Source organism: Budorcas taxicolor, chromosome 11 (assembly GCF_023091745.1).
Source record: "Budorcas taxicolor isolate Tak-1 chromosome 11, Takin1.1, whole genome shotgun sequence".
Classification (NCBI taxonomy): domain Eukaryota; kingdom Metazoa; phylum Chordata; class Mammalia; order Artiodactyla; family Bovidae; genus Budorcas; species Budorcas taxicolor.
In genome coordinates, this window is record NC_068920.1 from 46,805,565 (window position 1) to 46,825,660 (window position 20,096).

General features: G+C 40.7%; 2 protein-coding genes across 2 annotated transcripts in view; both read right to left on the reverse strand.

Moving 5' to 3' along the window:
- Positions 1–20,096, reverse strand: part of DNAH8 (dynein axonemal heavy chain 8) — a 315,366-nt gene that overhangs the window by 82,643 nt on the left and 212,627 nt on the right. Inside the window, exons 74-80 of the mRNA XM_052649575.1 lie at positions 17,268–17,423; positions 14,197–14,379; positions 9,869–9,974; positions 7,801–8,053; positions 7,508–7,698; positions 2,443–2,564; positions 1,670–1,788 (exon numbers count right to left, since the gene is read on the reverse strand). Of these exons, the coding sequence (XP_052505535.1) occupies positions 1,670–1,788; positions 2,443–2,564; positions 7,508–7,698; positions 7,801–8,053; positions 9,869–9,974; positions 14,197–14,379; positions 17,268–17,423 (1,130 nt within the window). The remainder of the gene's footprint in view (positions 1–1,669; positions 1,789–2,442; positions 2,565–7,507; positions 7,699–7,800; positions 8,054–9,868; positions 9,975–14,196; positions 14,380–17,267; positions 17,424–20,096) is intronic.
- On the reverse strand, positions 18,485–19,679 carry LOC128056769 (eukaryotic translation initiation factor 4E-like). The gene is given in 1 exon segment (XM_052649576.1): positions 18,485–19,679. A coding segment is annotated over 1 exon segment (654 nt). The 3' UTR covers positions 18,485–19,025.

Here is a 20,096-nt window from a genome sequence, read left to right on the forward strand (position 1 = left end):
ATTTTTGGATGCACTGGGTCTTTGTTGCTACATGCAGTCCTTCTCTAGTTGCAGCGAGCAGGGGCTCCTCTTCAGGCTTCTCTTTGCAGTGGCCTCTCTTGTTGTGGAGCACAGGCTCTAGGCCCGTGTGCTTCAGTAGTTGCAGCATATAGGTTCAGTAGTCGTGGTCATAGGCTTAGTTGCTCAATGGTGTGTGGGATCTTCCCAGACCAGGGATGGAACCCATGTCCCCTGCACTGGCAGGTAGATACTTATCACATGAGATCTTTGATCTTCATTGAGGCACACAGGATCATTTTAGTTGAGGCCTGTGGGATCTAGTTCCCTGACCAAGGAATCAAACCCAGGCCCAGGCATAAGAGTGTGGAGTCTTAGCCACTGGACCATCAGGGAGGTTTTAATTAGCTACTTAATACACACACACACACACACACACACACACACACACACACACACATATCAGTGATTATCCCTAGTAACTAGGCTATCAGCTTCAGGTAAGCAATTACTCGTTCAAACAAATACACAGGAGCATATCCACTCTTTGATAGATATTTATGGAGTAAATACATTAGGGCCTGCTCCCAACGCCAGGGACACAGCAGGGATGCAAAAGGGGGTGTCCTCTGGCCGCTCCAGTATGCGATGGGGCCTGGCCAGCTGCACACTGGGAGCTCTGCAGTCTTCAGAAGGAGATAATGTGTCAAAGGTGACTGAAGTTGCTTGATTCAAAAGCATTTATTAATACTTAATACCATCCATGTAGCCTACACTGTAGCAGGTTCTATACACTGTGGCTCATTAAATAAATGTCATTTGATATTTCTGGATCATAGTCAAGTGCTATGGTTTCTTATTGTTTAGTAGATTGCATTATTAATTTGACATGTATTCAATTTTCAAAGGATGGATGAAAGATAGACACATGTCGTCTAATAAAAACAAATAATTGTTCTGTTCTGAGGTCACCACTGCTGACAGCTCTGATCACTCTCAAGGAGTGACAACATCTAGGAAACAACTTTTTCTAAGAACGCTCGGTGGTATAATCTTAGGTAAGACCAAAACTACTCCAAAATAATAATCCTACATCTTTTTGTTATTCTTTTGGTGGTTTCATCCTCCCCAGCTCCACCCTCCTGTCTTGTCCATCACACACACACACACACACACACACCCCTTCCAATATAGAAGCCTTCTTTGAGCTACTGTATACTGAGAAAACATGAAAAGTGAGAAGAAAAAGGAAAGAAAAAAAATCAACATCCATTTTAAACTTTTGCTTCCATTTCAATAGCTACAGACACCATTTATATGTTTTAATAGTGCAATCTCCTTGGTTTTAGCTTAAAAATTGCCTTGTAACTCTGTGAGATCTACTCTTTTACAGAAGTAAATTCAATAATAAATGATTTACTCAGTGGTAAATGGTGACCAAAGTGAATAGTAAAAACATTTTCATATATGTTTTGCTAAAAGCACTGTCATGAATACATTGTTAACATATGCCCTTCACCATTTTTATTTGCCATCCCAAACTTCAATTTGGAAGCATAAACATCCATTACAGTCACTACTGGGACACAGGGAAGTAAACTCATGGAGGTGGGATCTGTAATTTGACACTATGACAAGTGATGCTTCTAGGTCTGATAATACCTGCTCTCACCTGATAAGCAAAAGTTTGCGGCAGGTATCCAGTGAGTCATTATATCCATCAGGGATGATTTCCTCCTCTGGAGCATCTTTATCAAACCAGCTTTTCCACCCTTTCTCATTACGAGATATCTAAAATACACAAGCTAATTAGCAACCCTCAGGAATATATGCAATTAAAATTAAACAACGTAGAAAGGTCATTCTATACAGGTAGATAGTTTTTCTATATAAATTTATTTATTCTAACGCATATATACAGGTAGATAACTTTTTACACATAACCACACTGTCTTACATCTTTCTTCAGAATCAATGGCTCGAATAGCTTGGATATTGCTATTTCCTTTCCCCATTGCTTCTCTACGTTATTCACCAAAATGAGGACCTTGTATCAGTTACACTCAAAGACTGGAAAGGAAAAACCACAGACCAGGGTTTCTCAGCCTCGGCCCCATCAGCGTTCAGGGCCAGGTTAACTTTATGTTGTGAGGGGCTGTCCTGTGCATCGCAGGATGTTTCGCAGCATCCCTGGCCTCTCCCCACTAGTCACCAGAGCACCTTTGCCTCTAGTTCACGGCAATCAGAAACGTCTCCAGAATCACCACATGTACTCTGGGGTGTGCACCAGGTTGCCATTGAATGAGAGCCGCAGTTGTCTTAAAGCTGCATTTTTTGTGTGTCAGCTCCCCTGATTCAAGGGCTTGTCACCAGGAGGCCCCGATTTAAATGACCCAGGTGTGTTTGGGTTTACAGATCTATACTTTTTTCCTAGTCCTTTATTACCTGGTTCATAATTTCTGCAAACTGTGGAAGTTTACTCAGTTCCACAAGATTCAGCCAGGTCATATCGAGGATCCAGCGAAACGGCTTGGGTGGGCAGGCTTTCAGATCCAGAGCTGCTCCCCCTGGGGAAAGGCATTAGTGGGAATCAGGTCAGCTTGTGCTCCATAGTTTAGAAATTTACTTTCAAATTAAGAAAAAAAAATCCAGATAACCATATCACACACAAAAATGGGAAAGTTGGAAAATAATCACATTACAGAAAATGTGGTTCTCTTTTTTGTGTACACTTCCTTCAAGTCTAAGTGATTTATACCATCTTATACAGATAGCAACTCCTTGTCATTTTTCCATGCGAAGAATTTTTCTCAGGTGGTTGCAGGTGTTTGCCTTTTTATTGTTTTTAACTATTTGATATCAGTGAATAGATTGATCTTTTCATAGGTGAGTTTAAAATTCACTTCTTAGTGAAATCCCTCCTCCAGAAGCTTGATATTCAATACTATTTTTCAATCAGGTCAGAAAGATGGATACATGCGTAGGGAGGAAAAAAGGAAGGAAGGAGTATAATACATCTGTGGGTTTTAAGGAAGCAATTAATGTTCAAATCATTTATTCATTCATTTACTCAACAAATACTCACTGAGCCACTTCTCTGTTTCCAGAATTTTCCAGGCACTAGGGATACCAAACAAGACCCCTGCTCTCACCAAGTCTAGTAGAGAACATACGTGAATGCACTGGAACATATTTTGGAGCAAAGTGAAAGTTGTTCAGTCGTATCCGACTCTTTGCAACTCCATGGACTGTAGCCTGTCAGGCTCCTCTGTCCATGGAATTCTCCAAACCAAAATACTGGAGTGGATAGCCATTCCCTCTCCAGGGGATCTTCCCAACCAGGGATTGAACCCAGGTCTCCTGCATTGCAGGTGGATTCTTCACCATCTGAGCCACCAGGGAAGCCCATTTTGAAAGCAAATCAGCAGTTAAATGAGCACATTTAATGTGACAATCTCCACCAAGAGGTATGACTATATTTCAGTTTCAAAAGTTCTCTATTGAATGTCTTCAGTAATGTTTTATCATAATTACTCCACCTCTGTTGTTTAATTCAGATGCATAGGAAATAGTGGTTCTTGAACTTTTAAACTCTATAATCCTCTTAAAGAACTCATCAAATCCCGCCATTTCACTCATTAACTTGGGGACAGAAACAGGGGAGGTGGCGGAGGGAATTACAGGTCTCTGCTCTCCCCTCTAGCATCTTCCTGAGAAGGTGAACGACCTGGAGTACCTTCCTGTAAATCCTTTCCCTCCACCGTGGAGTCAGGGGCTCTGAGTGCCACAATACCCCTCCATACCCACAGTGACCAGATGAAAGAGAAAGCCTTACTCTAGGATCATTTCTGCTAACACTGAGTTTACCATAGGAGAAGCAAGCCCTAGAGAAAGTCACCTGCAGATTTAAGGGATTTTCTCCTCTCACATGGGCTTCCCAGGTGGTGATAGTTGTAAAGAACCAGCTTCCTAATACAGGAGACATAAGAGATGAGGGTTCGATCCCTGGGTTGGGCAGATCCCCTGGAGGAGGCCATGGCAACTCACTCCAGTATATTTGCCTGGAGAATCCCATGGACAGAGGAGCCTGGTGGGCTACAGCCCACAGGGTCACAAAGAGTCGGACACAACTGAGCAACTTAGCATGTATGCACACAGTGCTCTAACACGGAGTAAGACATGTCCCTTTTCTTCTTGGCTGTCTCCCCCCAACACACACACACACACACACACACAATGATTTCGTGTCATCATACACCTAAAAGACATCGAGAGAAGACATTTAAGTTACATAGGTGGTTTCAACATACCATGCGCCAAAACTAACCCAGAACAATCACAGCCTGTCCTGTTCCCCCCAAATATCCTGGCTCTGCCACTTACAGGCTACATAAACTTGGACAAAGAACTCAATTTCTCCCAGTACCCCCTTCTGTCAAATGAGTATAATAATAGAATACATCAGATTGATTGCTGTGAAGATTAAATAAATTAATGTATGTAGAAAGCTAACAACCCTTGTGGCCCAAAGTAAAAGCTATACAATCATGAGCTGTTATTTTGACATTAACTCTCTGTCTGTTTTGTAAGGCTTGGGTCCAATCCAACCTGGAAGGCAAGAGAAGACCCCCTAAGGTGTCTTTTTGTCTGTGGTTTATGACAAAAGAAAGATGATGTCTTTCTAAAATAACCAGGCAGGGGGAACAGGTGTATCAATTACTCTATAGTACAGGATTGCCCCTGGTAGCTGTTCCATTTTTCAAAGTATTCTGACATTCTCAGTTGAAGAAGAAAGTCAAAGGCACCTTCCAGATATTGCAGAAAACAAGTAGGAATTAATACAAAAGGATGGTCACTCTTGGGAAATCAAACATTTCTGCTCTGATAAATAAGACCCTTTTCTTTCCCCTTTAAGTACTGAGTTCAAAATGGTAAAAGACATCAATGATCTAAGAGCCATATTTGTTAACTTTGTTAAAAAAAAAGCATTAAAAACAAAGTTCTACCATCTTTAAAAAAATAATTTGGTCAAACTGTAAGCCAGTTTAAAATTACTACAAACTGTAGATTAAACCAGTTTTGACTTTAAAAACTCTCACTGTGTGCTGTGCTGACTGTACTTCTGATAATCCACCTACCATAAAATCCCAAATTAATCTTCTGCAGCATGGTTCTGTTCATACTACTTCCCTGCTCATAAAACATTCCATGACTCCCTATCGCCAAGTAAATTAAATTAAAATTCCTCTCACTGACTCTCCTGACCCTACACAGTCTGGTTCTGAATCTCCAGTTTTACGAAATGGGGTCACAGATGTGCTCTAACTACAGCTCAGAGGTGTAGCCTTCTTTTTCTGTGACAGATCAAATCCTCCTCACAAATTCCCACCCCAAAGTCTTGCTGTTTGTCGGTCTCCTCTGATTTAAAGACTTTCTTTCAAAGAATCTCATCTCTTTCGGGAAATGGCCATGGCTTGGCTGGTTGTGCTGGCCAGGGAGAAGTAGAGTGGGGTGGGTTTGTGTCTTGATGGGGAGACGCTTCAGATCTACAACCCCCCTCCCCTCCCCACCCCGCCTCTCCTCTGGTCTTCATCTGTCTTAGTCATAGCCTGGGATCCTCTGAGCCATGACAAATCCTATCTGCGGGCATCAGGCTGCTGTCCACAGAGGTTGGTACTTTGTCACTAGCTACAAAGTTCCCCTGCCCTGCAACTTCTTGATTGGAACCCCAGGCCTCTCTGCATTTCCATGTCCACACTTCTGCTGCTAAACCTCGGGCTTATCCATCTATCCACTACCTTCCACCATTGACGCTGTGATGCAGCTTCCATGTTGGATGTAGCTCAGGGCAGAATGCACTTCCCTGCTTTCTCTCAATTTAGATGAGGTCATGCATCCTTCTATAGCTAATGAAATATGAGTACAAGTGACTCGTGTGACGTTTAAGAGCCAGCACACAATTTGCCATATCGTGTCCCTTTTCCATAGTGATTATGGCAAGCAACTTGGATTCCTGGGTGACCATGACAAGCAGGTCAGATAAAAGAGCAAAGGAGAAGTACACTTCTGCTGTGTTGAAATTCGGGGATTGTTTTTATGACCACAAAACCTGGCCTATCCTGACTAAAACTAGGTCCCCACTCTGACACTTCTCCAACTAGCTCTCTTTCAACCATCGTGACCGGAAGTCTTTGCACAGAGCAGAACTCTTAGACTCATTTCTGACCCTCTCTTGGCTCCTTCACCCAGTCCTTTGCCATTTTACTTTCATGATCTCTCATATCTGTTTGTCTTTATTTCCTTGTTGTCTTCACCCTAGGATGGGAATGCAGCATTTCTTGTGGTTGGGAAGATTTTAACAGATTCCCTTGAACTTCATTAATCCTACGCTTCTCTGCCAGAGTCACCTTCCTAAAGAACAATAAAAGGATCACATCACCACCTCACACAACCCCTTAATTTCCTACCAGATCAAGAAATCCTTCCCCTGGGAATCAAGGCTCACCAATTTACATACTCCATTCATTTCTTTTCTCATGCTGCTCTGCTCAGCATGGAAGTTTTCTTCATTTCTGCCTATCATTCAATGTCCATTTCAAATGCTACTTTCTTCTTTTGGGGGAGAAGGGCAGCCAGAAAATGATTTACTAAACAACTTACCAAAGAGCAAAAAAATATATATATAGAAAAGATTGGAGCATTTTCCCATGTATCAAATAACCTAGAAAACTTCACAGCTTAACCTGCAAAGGCAAATTTTCCAAGGAGCTTTTTATGATCTCACTAACGACGTGCAATCACTCCCTTCTTTTAGACATAACACTTTGTTTAACTGAAGTGAATGAAAATACTGCTCTTTTCTCTTCTTAATCATACTTTGTGTGTGTGTAATATAGTTTTATTAAAATATAAAAGAGATAGAGAAAGCTTCTGACATAGACATCAGAAGGGGGCAGAAAGAGTGCCTGCTTGCTAGTGTTAGCAATGGAGTTATATACTCTTCAATGAATCAAAAGAATGTCTGGAGGTTGTAAAGATCGCACCAGACCTATGCCCATAATTTACATTTCTTAATCATACTTTTAACATGGAGATAAGCAATGTATAGGATTCACTTTAAATATGAAATACACGTGTGCTTTCTTTTTAAATTTACACTCTTATAACATCACTATAATCCCCTACTTAAGGAATTGCTCTCTTGCAGTAGAAAGCTCATCCTCTGAATCACTATTTCCCCTTTTGGCATTTGAATGTCCTAATCCTAAACAACAAAGCTCAAAACTTAACGACATAACTAAAAATCGCAGAGTTAACACAGACCTGAAGTAAGTCATCTTGAGTAACCAGAGCAAAATGAATAGAAATCAGGTCGGGGTGGGGGGAGTGAATTTCACTTCCAATAGAACTTAATTCCTCTGTGTATTATAAGAATGGGTCTACGGGACATCAAAAAGCACATCAAAAGCAATCTCCTTTACATAGTACATCCACATCCCAAGCCCTTCACCTTTAATGAGAGCCTGAAACTCTCTGTGCCTCACAGTTCCTCTCTGAAGATCGATCTTTAAGGTCATGAGGAGTACAAAGAGGAACTTGTGGTTCTCGTACAAGCCTCTGACAGAATATGTAAAAACTTCGTAGGTCAGATATTCAATAATATTTGTAATTCTCTTTTGAGGCAGTGGAGACTTCTCAGACCTGCAATTGTTTTAAAAATCAAAGAAGTAAAAATCCGTTTCTGAGAGAGTAGGCACACACACGCAGTTTGTGCGGGGAGGTCGTTGGGTAGTGAGGCCCCACCTGGCCATGGACTGGTCAAACAGTTTCAAGAACTGGGCCAGCGAGGTCTGGTACATGATGTTGACCATGCTCATCTCCGTGATGAGGAAGTAGAGGATGCTGCCGCGGGTGGCCGCGGGCCGGAACTCCTCCTGGGCAGTGTTAATCTTGACCTCCGTTTCTGCAGCGACGTGTAGTTTTTCACTGACTTCAGCGGCTGTCAGCTTGGTGGTGCGGAGGACACCGATGAGAGATTCATCATCTACCAAGGAACCTGAAAACCAAAGAGGAAAGCTGGGGAACGCAAGATGGGCAATTCACAAAGAGAGATGCATCACTTCCCTACTCATCCCGTTAGTTTTCAACTTGACCTCTTCAAAGCCCACAGGGTGAAAGGGTGAACCCTGAGACATGGAAAGGCTTCTAGTCCAGCTATCTATCTGAGGCTTCACTTCGTTCTAACATTCTGGCCTGAAAATGTACAAAAGGCAGTTCTCAAGAGAGCCCACATGTCTGTTCTTCGAATGTCTAAAGAAAACTCATGTCTCCCACCAGTTCCAGTGGTTTCAGCTGTTTCTTATGTGACGGTGCTCTTGCCTCCTTTATCATCTTGATGGGTCTCCTCATGGCATCATGGGCTTTTCCGTCCCATTTGTCTCACAGCACAGGCTGACCCAAACATTACCCGCTGGCTTGCAGGTGAACTGTACACTTGCTACTCCTGCTTTAGTCCAGCAGTCCTTGACACTGAGAACTCTGGTCCTCCTACGTCTCTAATAAGTTAGGAGATAGCGGAAGTGTCTGACCAGGAAGAAAAATGCTGATTTTAGTTTTTAGTTTTACCCTTCTGAATAGACCTAAACATGTCTATGACAATAAACTCAGTTTTAAGACACAGAAAGATGCTCTGGATGTGTTGAGCTAACAGTCAGGATATCTTCAGAGTGCGAAGCTCTGGCCCACCTGGGAGCAGGTGGATGCTACTGGAAGGTGCTGAGATGCTCTCGTGGGCATGTTAGGTCTGCGAGAGAAGTCCAAATTGTGACTAATCTCACAGGAAAGAGGTCTTGATCCAGTACACTCTTGGCTGGATCAGGGGAGGAACCCTCAGTCAGTCCTTGTTGGTAATATTTACAATGCCCAGGGGTATCCACCCAAATGGCTGGGAGAAGTCACAGACCAAGAGACAGGCAACTTCATCAGCACAAGCAGTGCAATTAAGGCAGATAAAAGACCTTTGCCATGAAGCCACCTTAAAGTGCTAGAGGCTGTTGTGAGGGTAACGCTTAATGTACTTCTGGGAGGTTAAGTTTTCCCTTTTTTAAAAACATATATACACAAGAGTTAAGGTGCTTCTGGAGAGCATTCCTTTGCTGTTGTTCAGTTGCTAAGTCTCATCTGACTGTGACTCCATGAACTGCAGCACACAGGGCTTCCCTGTCCTTCACTATCTCCCAGAGTTTGCTCAAATTAACGTCCACTGAGTTGAAGTATTTATTATTAGTTCGCTAATGAATGATAGAATTTAGCTTGCTGTATTTTGCCTATTACAGAACAATATATCTCCAAATCAGGGGGTGGAATGATGACCTGACTGCCCAGAGGTGAACCTATCCCAACATCTAAGTGGAAGGTCCGGTCAAGTCAAGAGGGACTGAGCTCTGGCTGCTGAAGTGTCTCTGACAAGATTACACACATCAAAACCCGATGTGGCAACAGCTATTCAACACCAAAGGAAAGAACTGATCTAAAAACACACACAAAAAGATTGAGCACATTAGTTTCCTTCAGGCAAGCAAATTAGCCTATTATGAGTTACCTAGCTGTATTGGGAGCCCTTGTTTTTCTCAGGAGAGAGCAATTATACCAAGAAAACTGTGTTATTATCAAATGCTCAGATGCCGGTTGCTAATTTAAACATCAGATTCCCCGCAGTCTCTCTGTAATATCTAGATGGAAATTGCCTCGCTTGTTTTTGCATTGATAACTCAACTGTTTCCTGACATCTATAATCATGAGGGCATTGAAAAGAGGGTACAAGAAATCTATCCACAATCCATTATGTGATTATTTCTTAATAACACAATACCTTTTGTAGCACTTAATTTGTAGAGGAGGTTATCTTCAAGTTCTTTCATCTTCCGCTTATTAAAAGTCACATCCTCCAAAAGTTTAACCCTCTCAGACTCTAACTCCTGTTATTAAAAAACAAACAAACAAAAAATATCATCAGAAGTGTAATTATCAGTAATTATGGCTGCTGCTGCTGCTGCTGCTGCTGAGTCGCTTCAGTCGTGTCCGACTCTGTGCGACCCCATAGACGGCAGCCCACCAGGCTCCCCTATCCCTGGGATTCTCCAGGCAAGAACACTGGAGTGGGTTGCCATTTCCTTCTCCAATGCATGAAAGTGAAAAGTGAAAGTGTAGTCACTCAGTCGCGTCCAACTCTTAGCGACCCCGTGGACTGCAGCCCACCAGGCTCCTCCGTCCATGGGATTTTCCAGGCAAGAGTACTGGAATGGGTTGCCATTGCCTTCTCCGTCAAATGACACTGTTGTTAGTCAAATTTGTATTTTGGTTTCTCTCGACCATTAAAAAAAAATTATGCCCACTAGCATTAAGTTTCCATAGCACGTACACTGGCACGCATGGGATAACTCTGCTAAAATAATTCTACCCAGGCTTTTTCCACCTCTACATTTATTTAAATCAGAGTGTCCCATTCTCTTGGCCCTGTTCCCACATACCGCCCTCAGTGAGAAATACTAACTTTATTTGCAGTCAGAAGGGGCAGAAAGAAAGAGGCATTAAAACCAAGAAATGAATAGAATACTCAAGTGACTGGAGCTTCTGAGTTGGGACCTGACTACAGGAACACCAGGTACTTGACCTGACATAGTCAGTTGCCAGTATAAATCCACTTTCCATTGTTTTACATCTCCTTCTATCAGAATGGCTAAATTAGATGTTTGGAGGGTATATTTTTTTCCTACATAAGTGACGCTTTCTTAAAATTATACTTTGAAAAAAATTTTTCAAACTTTCAGAAAACTTGCAAGACTGGTACCATGAACTCTCATATACCCTTCACCTAGATTCATCAAATAACATTTTGCTTTGCCATTATTTCTCCTCTATAATAGTTATCACTGCTAAACTGTGTGCATGTGTCATCATCCTTTACCTTTAAAAACTGAAACATATCTCCTAGGAAACAGGACACTCTCTTATACAACCACAGTGCAATTTGCAAGTTCAGAAAATGTAACATGACTATAATACTCATGCTAAATATAGAGTAAATTAAATTGTCTCAAAAGCATTCTTCACAGCATTCTATTTCGATCTTACATGCAATCACACTGTACTTAGAACTGCATTTAAAATGTGTTTTTAAACTACTTATTTGAGAAAGTTTCTCAAAAAACTTCCAGAAATTCTTCCTAAATCAATTTGTCAATGAAAACCCATAGCATGGCAGTTATCTGTACATTTATGATCGCTGGCATCACAAACTTATGTGTAGGCTATATCCCTCTAACTAGATTCTGAGCATCTACAGGGCGTGAACGTGTCCCCCTAAATTCATTTTTTTTAAAGATTTATTTGTTCATTTTTGGTTGCCCTGGGTTTTTGTTGCTGTGCATGGGCCTTCTCTAGTTGCGGAAAGCAGGGGTTACTCTTTGTCGCATGTACGGGCTTCTCATTCCGGCAGCTTCTCTTGCTGTAGAGCGTGGGCTCTACGGCATGCAAGCTTCAGCTGCTCCAGAGTGCTGGCTCAGTAGTTGTGCTGCACAGGCTTTTGTGGTACATGGGCTTAGTTGTCACTTGGCATGTGGGAATCTTCCCAGATCAGTGATTGAACCCATGCCCTCTGCACGGGCAGGTGGATTCTTAACCACCAGACCACAAGGGATACTCCCTCCTACCCATCCATTTTTTAAAATGCAGCAAAGAGTCAGACACGACTAAGCAACCGAGTACAGCTGCTAGCAGAGACAGGCCTAATACCCCTGTCCCCTGACTCCCGTGCTAGTGCATGCTGCCATTGTACTAGTGGTTTGGGGGTGTTTCATGGGTTAGTGATAAGATCATGGCTGTGTCTGACTTTGTGACCCCATGGACTGTAGCCTGCCAGGCTCCTCACCCATGGGATTTTTCAGGCAAGAATATTGGAGTGGGTTGCCATTCCCTTCTCCGGGGGATCTTGCCAACCCAGGGATCAAACCCAGGTCTCCCGTATTGCAGGCGGATTCTTTATCATCTGAGCCACAAGGGAAGCCCAAGGGGAATAACTAATGAATTGTCTGCATTAAAACAGTCACCCCCTGGGTGGCAGTATAGGAATATGTGGACAAGATGAAATCCTGTTAGCATCCTTTTCAGTGTGATATGGAAAAACAAGCATTGTGGTACAGCAGACACTTGTGAGTTTTACAGCATGACCTGTAGAGCTTATCTACGAGGCTTGGCAGGGTGGAAAGGCCATGTGCTCTTATGGGTTAAGACCTTATTCTCCCTGGTCTCCATTTGTTCATCTGTAAAGATGGGGTATAAGAGCAGGATTGTTAGGAAGGTTAAACATCACAGTCATGAGAGTTCATGGACCAGTCTTGCAACTTTTCTGCAAGTGTGAAAAAATTTTTTCAAAGTATAATTTTAAGAATGCATTATTTATGTAGGAAAAAAAAATACACCCTCCAAACATTGCAGACTATTTTCCCAGCAAGGTTGGTATGAATACCTTTGCAGCTCTCTTGAAGAGGAAGCTAAGGCCCAGAGGAGAGGGTATAGGGTGGTCTGGGGCTGAGGAGTGTACCCTAGACAGCGGTATGGCCTGCCTTAAGAAGTTAGTGAAGCTTGCACTGGGGATCTGAACCAATGAGGCAGCATCTCAGAACAGATCAACAGCACCAGGCAGGCCAAGAGGGAAGGACTGATTTTCAATAGTTGATACCTTGTGGCCTTAAGAGGTGACAGAGGCAGTGAACTGAGGGGCTTCTGCTCTCTGCCAGACTCTAGAATTGAGAGAGTTCCCTTTCTGGTTTGCATAAGCCCTGGGCTGTTTTTTTTTTGGAATAAGATCACACAGCTAATGAGAGGGGAAGCTGGGACTGGGCCCCTTTCAACCCACTACTCTGGCTGTCTTTCAAGGGCTTGCCCCAAGTCAGCCATTTCTTATTAACCAGGTGGGATTTTACTTCTCATTTTACTGAGCTCTCTATTTTTCGGTGTCAGTATCCTTCCCTTTTTGAATCTTTCCTTTGTATCTGTTGCCATCTATTCACGTCTCCTCTTTTCCTCCTTTCTTCTGCCATTCTTTTTCTCACCCTCCCATTACTATTTCTAACCTGGCCTTCTCCTTGAACCCTTAATACTAAAATTAGTTGTGCTAAGTCAATTTCAGTCGTGTCCAACTCTTTGCAACCCCATGGACCAGAGCCCATCAGGCTCCTCTGTCCATGGGATTCTCCAGACAAGAATACTGGAGTAGGTTGCCATTTCCGCCTCCAGGGGATCTTCCCAACCCAGGGATCAAACCCACGTCTCTTATGTCTCCTGCATTGGCGGGCAGGTTCTTTAGTGCTAGCACCGCCTAGGAAGCCCTTAAAATTCGTTATATTTAAGCAAATATAAACTTTCTCAGATTTTATGAAAATAGATTTTATACAATAAAAATATATAAAATTATATTTTATATATAACATTTAATGTTTTCTGAGCTTTATCTTAAAACTTAGTTTATCAGGCCCTTAAAATTTTCCAGCTTTAAGTTGTTCTTTGTTTTATCAGAACTCTCAATTCTACTTCATTTCTCTGCTTCAGTATAAGTTTATTTAATTAAAATAAAAGTAAGGCTCCCTACATCATTAGATTATTAGAGTGTGGTAGTTCTTGCCTGGAGAATCCCAGGGACGGGGGAGCCTGGTGGGCTGCCATCTATGCGGTCGCACAGAGTCGGACACGACTGAAGCAACTTAGCAGCACCAACAGCAGCAGTATCAATTATAGCCAAGTATATCAATTACTATTGCAGTGTAATAGTTAAAACTACTAATAATATTCATCCAGAGAAATTTCTTTTTCTTCAAGATCATCATTTCATTGAATTTTTCAGGTGAAAACTCAAGATTATTCATCTATAGGGCTGTAGATATGAAAGTCAATATATCCAAAGCCTTAAAGTCAGAAGTAGAGAGTGGTGTGTGTGTGCACACATGCTTTCAGGGATCAGAAAAGAGGTGAGTTGCATGATTTCTCAACAGAACCTGAGACTACAAAACAAATATTTATGCTAACAAAGGTAAATATGATGTTTCATTTTTCCCTTTCCATATAGTCAACAGTTTCCTAATACATTAAAACATTATTGTAATTTATTATAAGTAGAAGTTCTTTACCTTGAGATGTTATTACCTGTTTCTCTGTTAGAATTACCCTCCTTAGTAACTGGTTCTCAAGTCCTTTCATGGTAACAGTAAAATCAATGACTGACGTTTTAGCATTGATCTCAGGGGTAAAGGCAGGGTTTGGTAACTTTGTCGTAATATAAAGTTTAAATGTATCCATGACATCACATTCCTTATCGCCAACTTTCACCTACATCAATTCAAATATTAAATTACACACAGCTTAAATGGCAGACAAGGAATCTGGGTTCAATTTAGGAGAGAATTTACCAAAGGCCAATGCAGTGAAACTTGAATGAATTACAAAAACCAGCTGTAAAACTTTAATCACTGAACTTACATGATAAATCATATTTTCTTACAATAATTTAAACTTGTGGTTTAAATTCTGTCTCTGCCTAAAGATGATTTTAGCCATGATGCCAAGAAAATTAAATGAAAAATTTATCCAAAACAAATGTTGAATAAAGCAGTGGTCCCCAACCCTTTTTGGTTCCAGGGGCTGGTTTCATGGAGGACAATTTCTGGGGGAGGGGGGGGTGGTTTGAATGACTGAATGATTGAAGTGCATTACATTTATTGTGCACTTTATTTCCATTATTATCACACTGGCTCCACCTCAGATCATCAGGCATTAGATCCCAGAGGTTGGGGGCCCCTGGAATAAAGGAAAACTCAGACATGTCTAACATTTGACTGCTTTTCTTCACCTGAGGAAAGTTCCTACTACAGAAATTTGTTGTGTTTATAAGAAGTGCTATTTCTTTTTGCATTTCGCAGTCATATCTGAAGCACATTTGACAAGAGAAAGGGTTAATGAAACTTTTGGAGGAAAAAAATGCCAACATTTTTCCTCAGAAAGATAACACTTACCTTAAACATAACAATTTTCAGTGTATCAAAAACAACTGAGTTTGCTATCTAAAACTCAGTTGGAAATTCTAAAATTTTAAATGACTTAAATTTTTAATTAATATTAATCTTGCATATGAGTGAAAACCACATCACTAAGGCACTCAGGCATCATGGCCTTCACATTGCAGGTAAGAATCTGGGTCTTTTTAAAGCCCTTTCAGGAATGGACGTACTAAAACCTCCTTTGGCATATTAAATATGGCATATGAAAGAATTCACATTATGAAGAACATTCCTCTAAATAAATCTATCTTTATTTAATGAGAAAATTGGCATTCTTATTCACTGATTTTCATGAAATTAAGTTATTCAGGGCAAAAAATTATCAATCAGAAATGCTGTCATTCAGTAAAAACAAGAAAACTAAAAGAATGAAACCAATTAAAAAAGAAACACTTGTATTGAAACAATTCATGTTATCACCAGTCATCAGAAACCATATTCTGCTGCTTCCAGCAAAGTTCATGAGTTTGAACTGAAAGTTAATAGAGAAATAAAATCAATGTCCCTCAGTTCAGTTCAGTTCAGTCACTCAGTTGTGTCTGACTCTTTGAGACCCCATGAATCGCAGCATGCCAGGCCTCCCAGTCCATCACCAACGCCCGGAGTTTACTCAAACTCATGTCCAACGAGTCGGTGATGCCATCCAGCCATCTCATCCTCTGTCGTCTCCTTCTCCTCCTGCTCCCAATCCCTCCCAGTATCAGGGTCTTTTCCAATGAGTCAACTCTTCGCATGAGGTAGCCAAAGTATTGGAGTTTCAGCTTTAGCATCAGTCCTTCCAATGAAAACCCAGCACTGATCTCCTTTAGGATGGAACAGTTGGACCTCCTTGCAGTCCAAGGGACTCTCGAGTCTTCTCCAACACCACAGTTCAAAAGCATCAATTCTTCGGTGCTCAGCTTTCTTCACAGTCCAACTCTCACATCCATACATGACCACTGGAAAAACCATAGCCTTGACTGGACGGACCTTTGTTGGCAAAGCAATGTCTCTGCTTTTTAATATGGTATCTAGGTTGGTCATAATTTTCCTTCCAAGGAGTAAGTGCCTTTTAATTTCATGGCTGCAATCACCTGAGCTTGTAAAGAACAGAAATGGTATGGACCTAACAGAAGCAGAAGATATTAAGAAGAGATGGCAAGAATAAACAGAAGAACTGTACAAAAAAAGAGCTTCACGACCCAGATAATCATGATGGTATGATCACTCACCTAGAGCCAGACATCCTGGAATGTGAAGTCAAGTGGGCCTTAGAAAGCATCACTACAAACAAAGCTAGAGAAGGTGATGGAATTCCAGTTGAGCTATTTCAAATCCTGAAAGATGATGCTGTGAAAGTGCTGCACTCAAGATGCCAGCAAATTTGGAAAACAGCAGTGGCCACAGGACTGGAAAAGGTCAGTTTTCATGCCAATCCCAAAGAAAGGCAATGCCAAAGAATGCTCAAACTACCACACAATTGCACTCATCTCACATGCTAGTAAAATAATGCTCAAAATTCTCCAAGCCAGGCTTCAGCAATATGTGAAATGTGAACTTCCAGATATTCAAGCTGGTTTTAGAAAAGGCAGAGGAACCAGAGATCAAATTGCCAACATCTGCTGGATCATCGAAAAAGCAAGAGAGTTCCAGAAAAACATCTATTACTGCTTTATTGACTATGCCAAAGCCTTTGACTGTGTGGATCATAATAAACTGTGGAAAATTCTGAAAGAGATGGGAATACCTGACCTGCCCCTTGAGAAACCTATATGCAGGTCAATGTCCTGAGACATCACTAAAAATGCCATTTTATTCAGTGAGGAAACAGGTTTTACTGCAGAGAAAAATACATGGATTGGAAACCACCTTTCTCAGAGCTGCTAAAATATACATATTTTGTGTGTAACAATAATATATCATTATCACCAGATGCCTTTCCTTAACATCTTGTTTAGTTTCAGATAAATGGCTATTGTTAGCAAGATATTGTTCTCGCCCCTGTATATATATACATATATATATTACATATATACATATATTTTAAGGAAACACTGAATATGAGTTTGGAAATAATTCTTTCAGCTTCAAATACTACCACCTGAAGAAAACTGTCTTCGTTGCTGTGCTCAAAAAAATAAGTAGATGTCACCATTGCTCTTTTCTTTTTTCAAAGCTTACCTTGAAAGTGGTGCCCGACTTAATGAAATTCTTTTCTAATACATTATCCAGGGCTGGATCCAGCTCTTCACGGATGTCCTCAATAAGAAGGGGTCGGCCCAAGGAAAGACTGTCCTCCAGGTGTGTGCGGAAATATTTATGGTTCAGAGAGGTGACCTAAAAATAAAGAGCTCATTGCTGCAGAAATGTTACAAAGAATGTGCCTGTTTCTGAGTGGAAACCAGAGATATTTGGGCAAGGGACTAAGAATTCTAAGGACTGTCAAGGAAGCTTTAATTATAAATATAAAAGTAACAAACAAAACATAATTTTCAAAACTTGGGTGGGGGGTCACGACTTTGTGGAAGCCCTGGGTGTGTAATGGGGGTCTCTCTGATTGAAAGAGAAACAAGTGTCATTCCTTAGTGGAAGTCAGAGCTCTGCTCTGGCAGGTGGAAGAGAGGTAATCAAGGATTAACCCTTTAAACTTACATAGCTACAATCATTCAAAGAAAGCAAACTAACTTGCATTTTTATGATACTCACTTATCTTCTCAGGACACCTATGAGATGAATAAGTGATTTTTTAAAAAGCACAGGGATGTCAGAAATGACATACTGAATCAACCTAAGGTTCATCTGTGTTTTCTGTCTCTAACAGTGGCATAACATAAGAATATGGTACTTTGCATAAAATCAACCTAAAAGACTATACATTTTCAACATATTCTTACATTAAAAAAAATTAGGATTCTGAATGTCTGGTGGGGTTCTCCATTTTTATTTATTTATTTATTTTTTTGACAATTCACTGTACACATTTTATTTACAGTTTTGTACACTGTCTCAATATGAATGGGACTGCTTTTCTACTTGAGCCAATTTTTTAACCAAAGCAAAATAACCTAAGTAATACAAAGTGTTAAAATACAGCATAAAGATACAAAAACAGATATACTAATTCTAATTAGGAATGTAATTATGATGTTACATTTTTTATAATCCACAATTAAGTTTAGGAAATCACACAAACATAGATCACTGATTTGAATGAAATGCATAAATTTGTAGCAAAGCATTGTAGTTTTAAGTTAAAAAAAATTACCAAAGAATGCACAAAATTAATGTTTATTCCACCTTTGTGTCATATTCCTGGATCCTTCACCAATGTTACATGAGAAAGAAAAACTAAAGCAAAACAAATGAAAAACTGAAATCAGAATCACTAATGTTATCAAGTAGGGAAACAAATAAATTAAAATCTAGCAGCCATCAGCAAGAGTACAGCACAGATAATGCTGTAAAAAGAATCAAAGAAAATTGCCAGAAAACTGTATGCATCATACTCTTTCAAACCAGCAAAATATGCTCCTGCATACAATGGAACGTAAACAAAATCATTCTCTTGTAAGGTACAGAAATGCAAGTTCTTTTTTTTAATATTGTAGATGGGTCAAATGTGTCTGTAATGGTTATTTCTATTAAGCTATTACAGAGTGGGCCAGGAACACATTTATGGATTCTGGGGATGATGTGTACTGTAATTCTTTGATTGAGATAATGGACACTCTAGCCAAAAAAAAAAAAGAAAGAAAAAAGAAAATATGAACACAGAAGTACAAGACAAAGGCGAATGAGACTTCTCTTATATCTTAGCAACATTTAGATGGAAATCAAATTTAAATGCAGTCCACTCTGCTTTTGAAGAGGCTTTGGTTCAGCTCCCAAATCTCGATTGCTTGACGCAGTCTCCTATGAGAATACTCAGAAGGTGTCTTCTTAAACAACAAACCTATTTTTAGTGGTGGAGCCGCTCTTAGTAGCTGTGTCTGCATGGGACTGATAACCAATCACTATCTTTGGAGGAAGTCCTAACCTTTCCTTGTATACCCTCCCTATATGTGTAACAGCTTCTCTGTTTTCACATTCAGTAGTCCATATTGCTCTTTTATCACCTTTAGCTCTAACATTAACAACAGCTCCACATACATCATCACTGTAGTCATCAAAAGATTCTCCAATAAGGCACAGCAGTGTCTCTAGCCAAAAACGATCGAGGTCACTTCGTCTCTGCTATTTGTTCAGTGTAATTAGCCATCGTCCTCCTCGTTTGTTTTTCTCATCTTCCCACATAGGCTCAATACCATCCTTAAAAAGTGAGTAGTCACAGCCAGGCATTAAATTACTAGACAACTGGATATGGTTGTACAGAGCCCAAAAGTCTTCAACAGTATCAAACTTAGAGATCAATCGAAGGTTTGCTTGCCAAGTTTTGCTTTTATCATTTTTAAAAAACCAGAGTGCCCATCTGTTCTGTAAAGGGTGTTTAATATAGTGTTCTGGGTTAGCAACCTCCTGATTGGATTCTGTTTTCTCTTCTTCTGTAGGCGGGGGATTTGGAGTAGGGGTGGTTTCCGGTTCCACAGTCGCCATCTTAGCGGGTTCTCCATTTTTAGATCAATGTTTGTTATTAGTCAAAACACCCCAATTGGGCTAGTTGATCTTTGCATTAGCCAACTGACTTGGAACTCTTTACTTCTCCAGCGATCTCTCCCTCTACCTGTGAGGATTCCCAAAGGTTCAGTCCTCAGCTCTCCACCTTCTTATCCTCTATTCTCTGAATTCAACTATTGCCGTTATGCTACTGTGAGTGCTGATCTTAAGAAACAAGAGAGGGCTTCCCTGGTGGTCCAGTGGTTAAGACACTGGGCTTCCACACCAGGGGCACAGATTCTATCCAAGGACTAAGAACCAAGAATTTAGAAAGACAATAATGACAACCCTATATGCAAGACAGCAAAAGAGACACAGATGTGAAGAGCAGACTTTTGGACTACGTGGGAGAAGGCG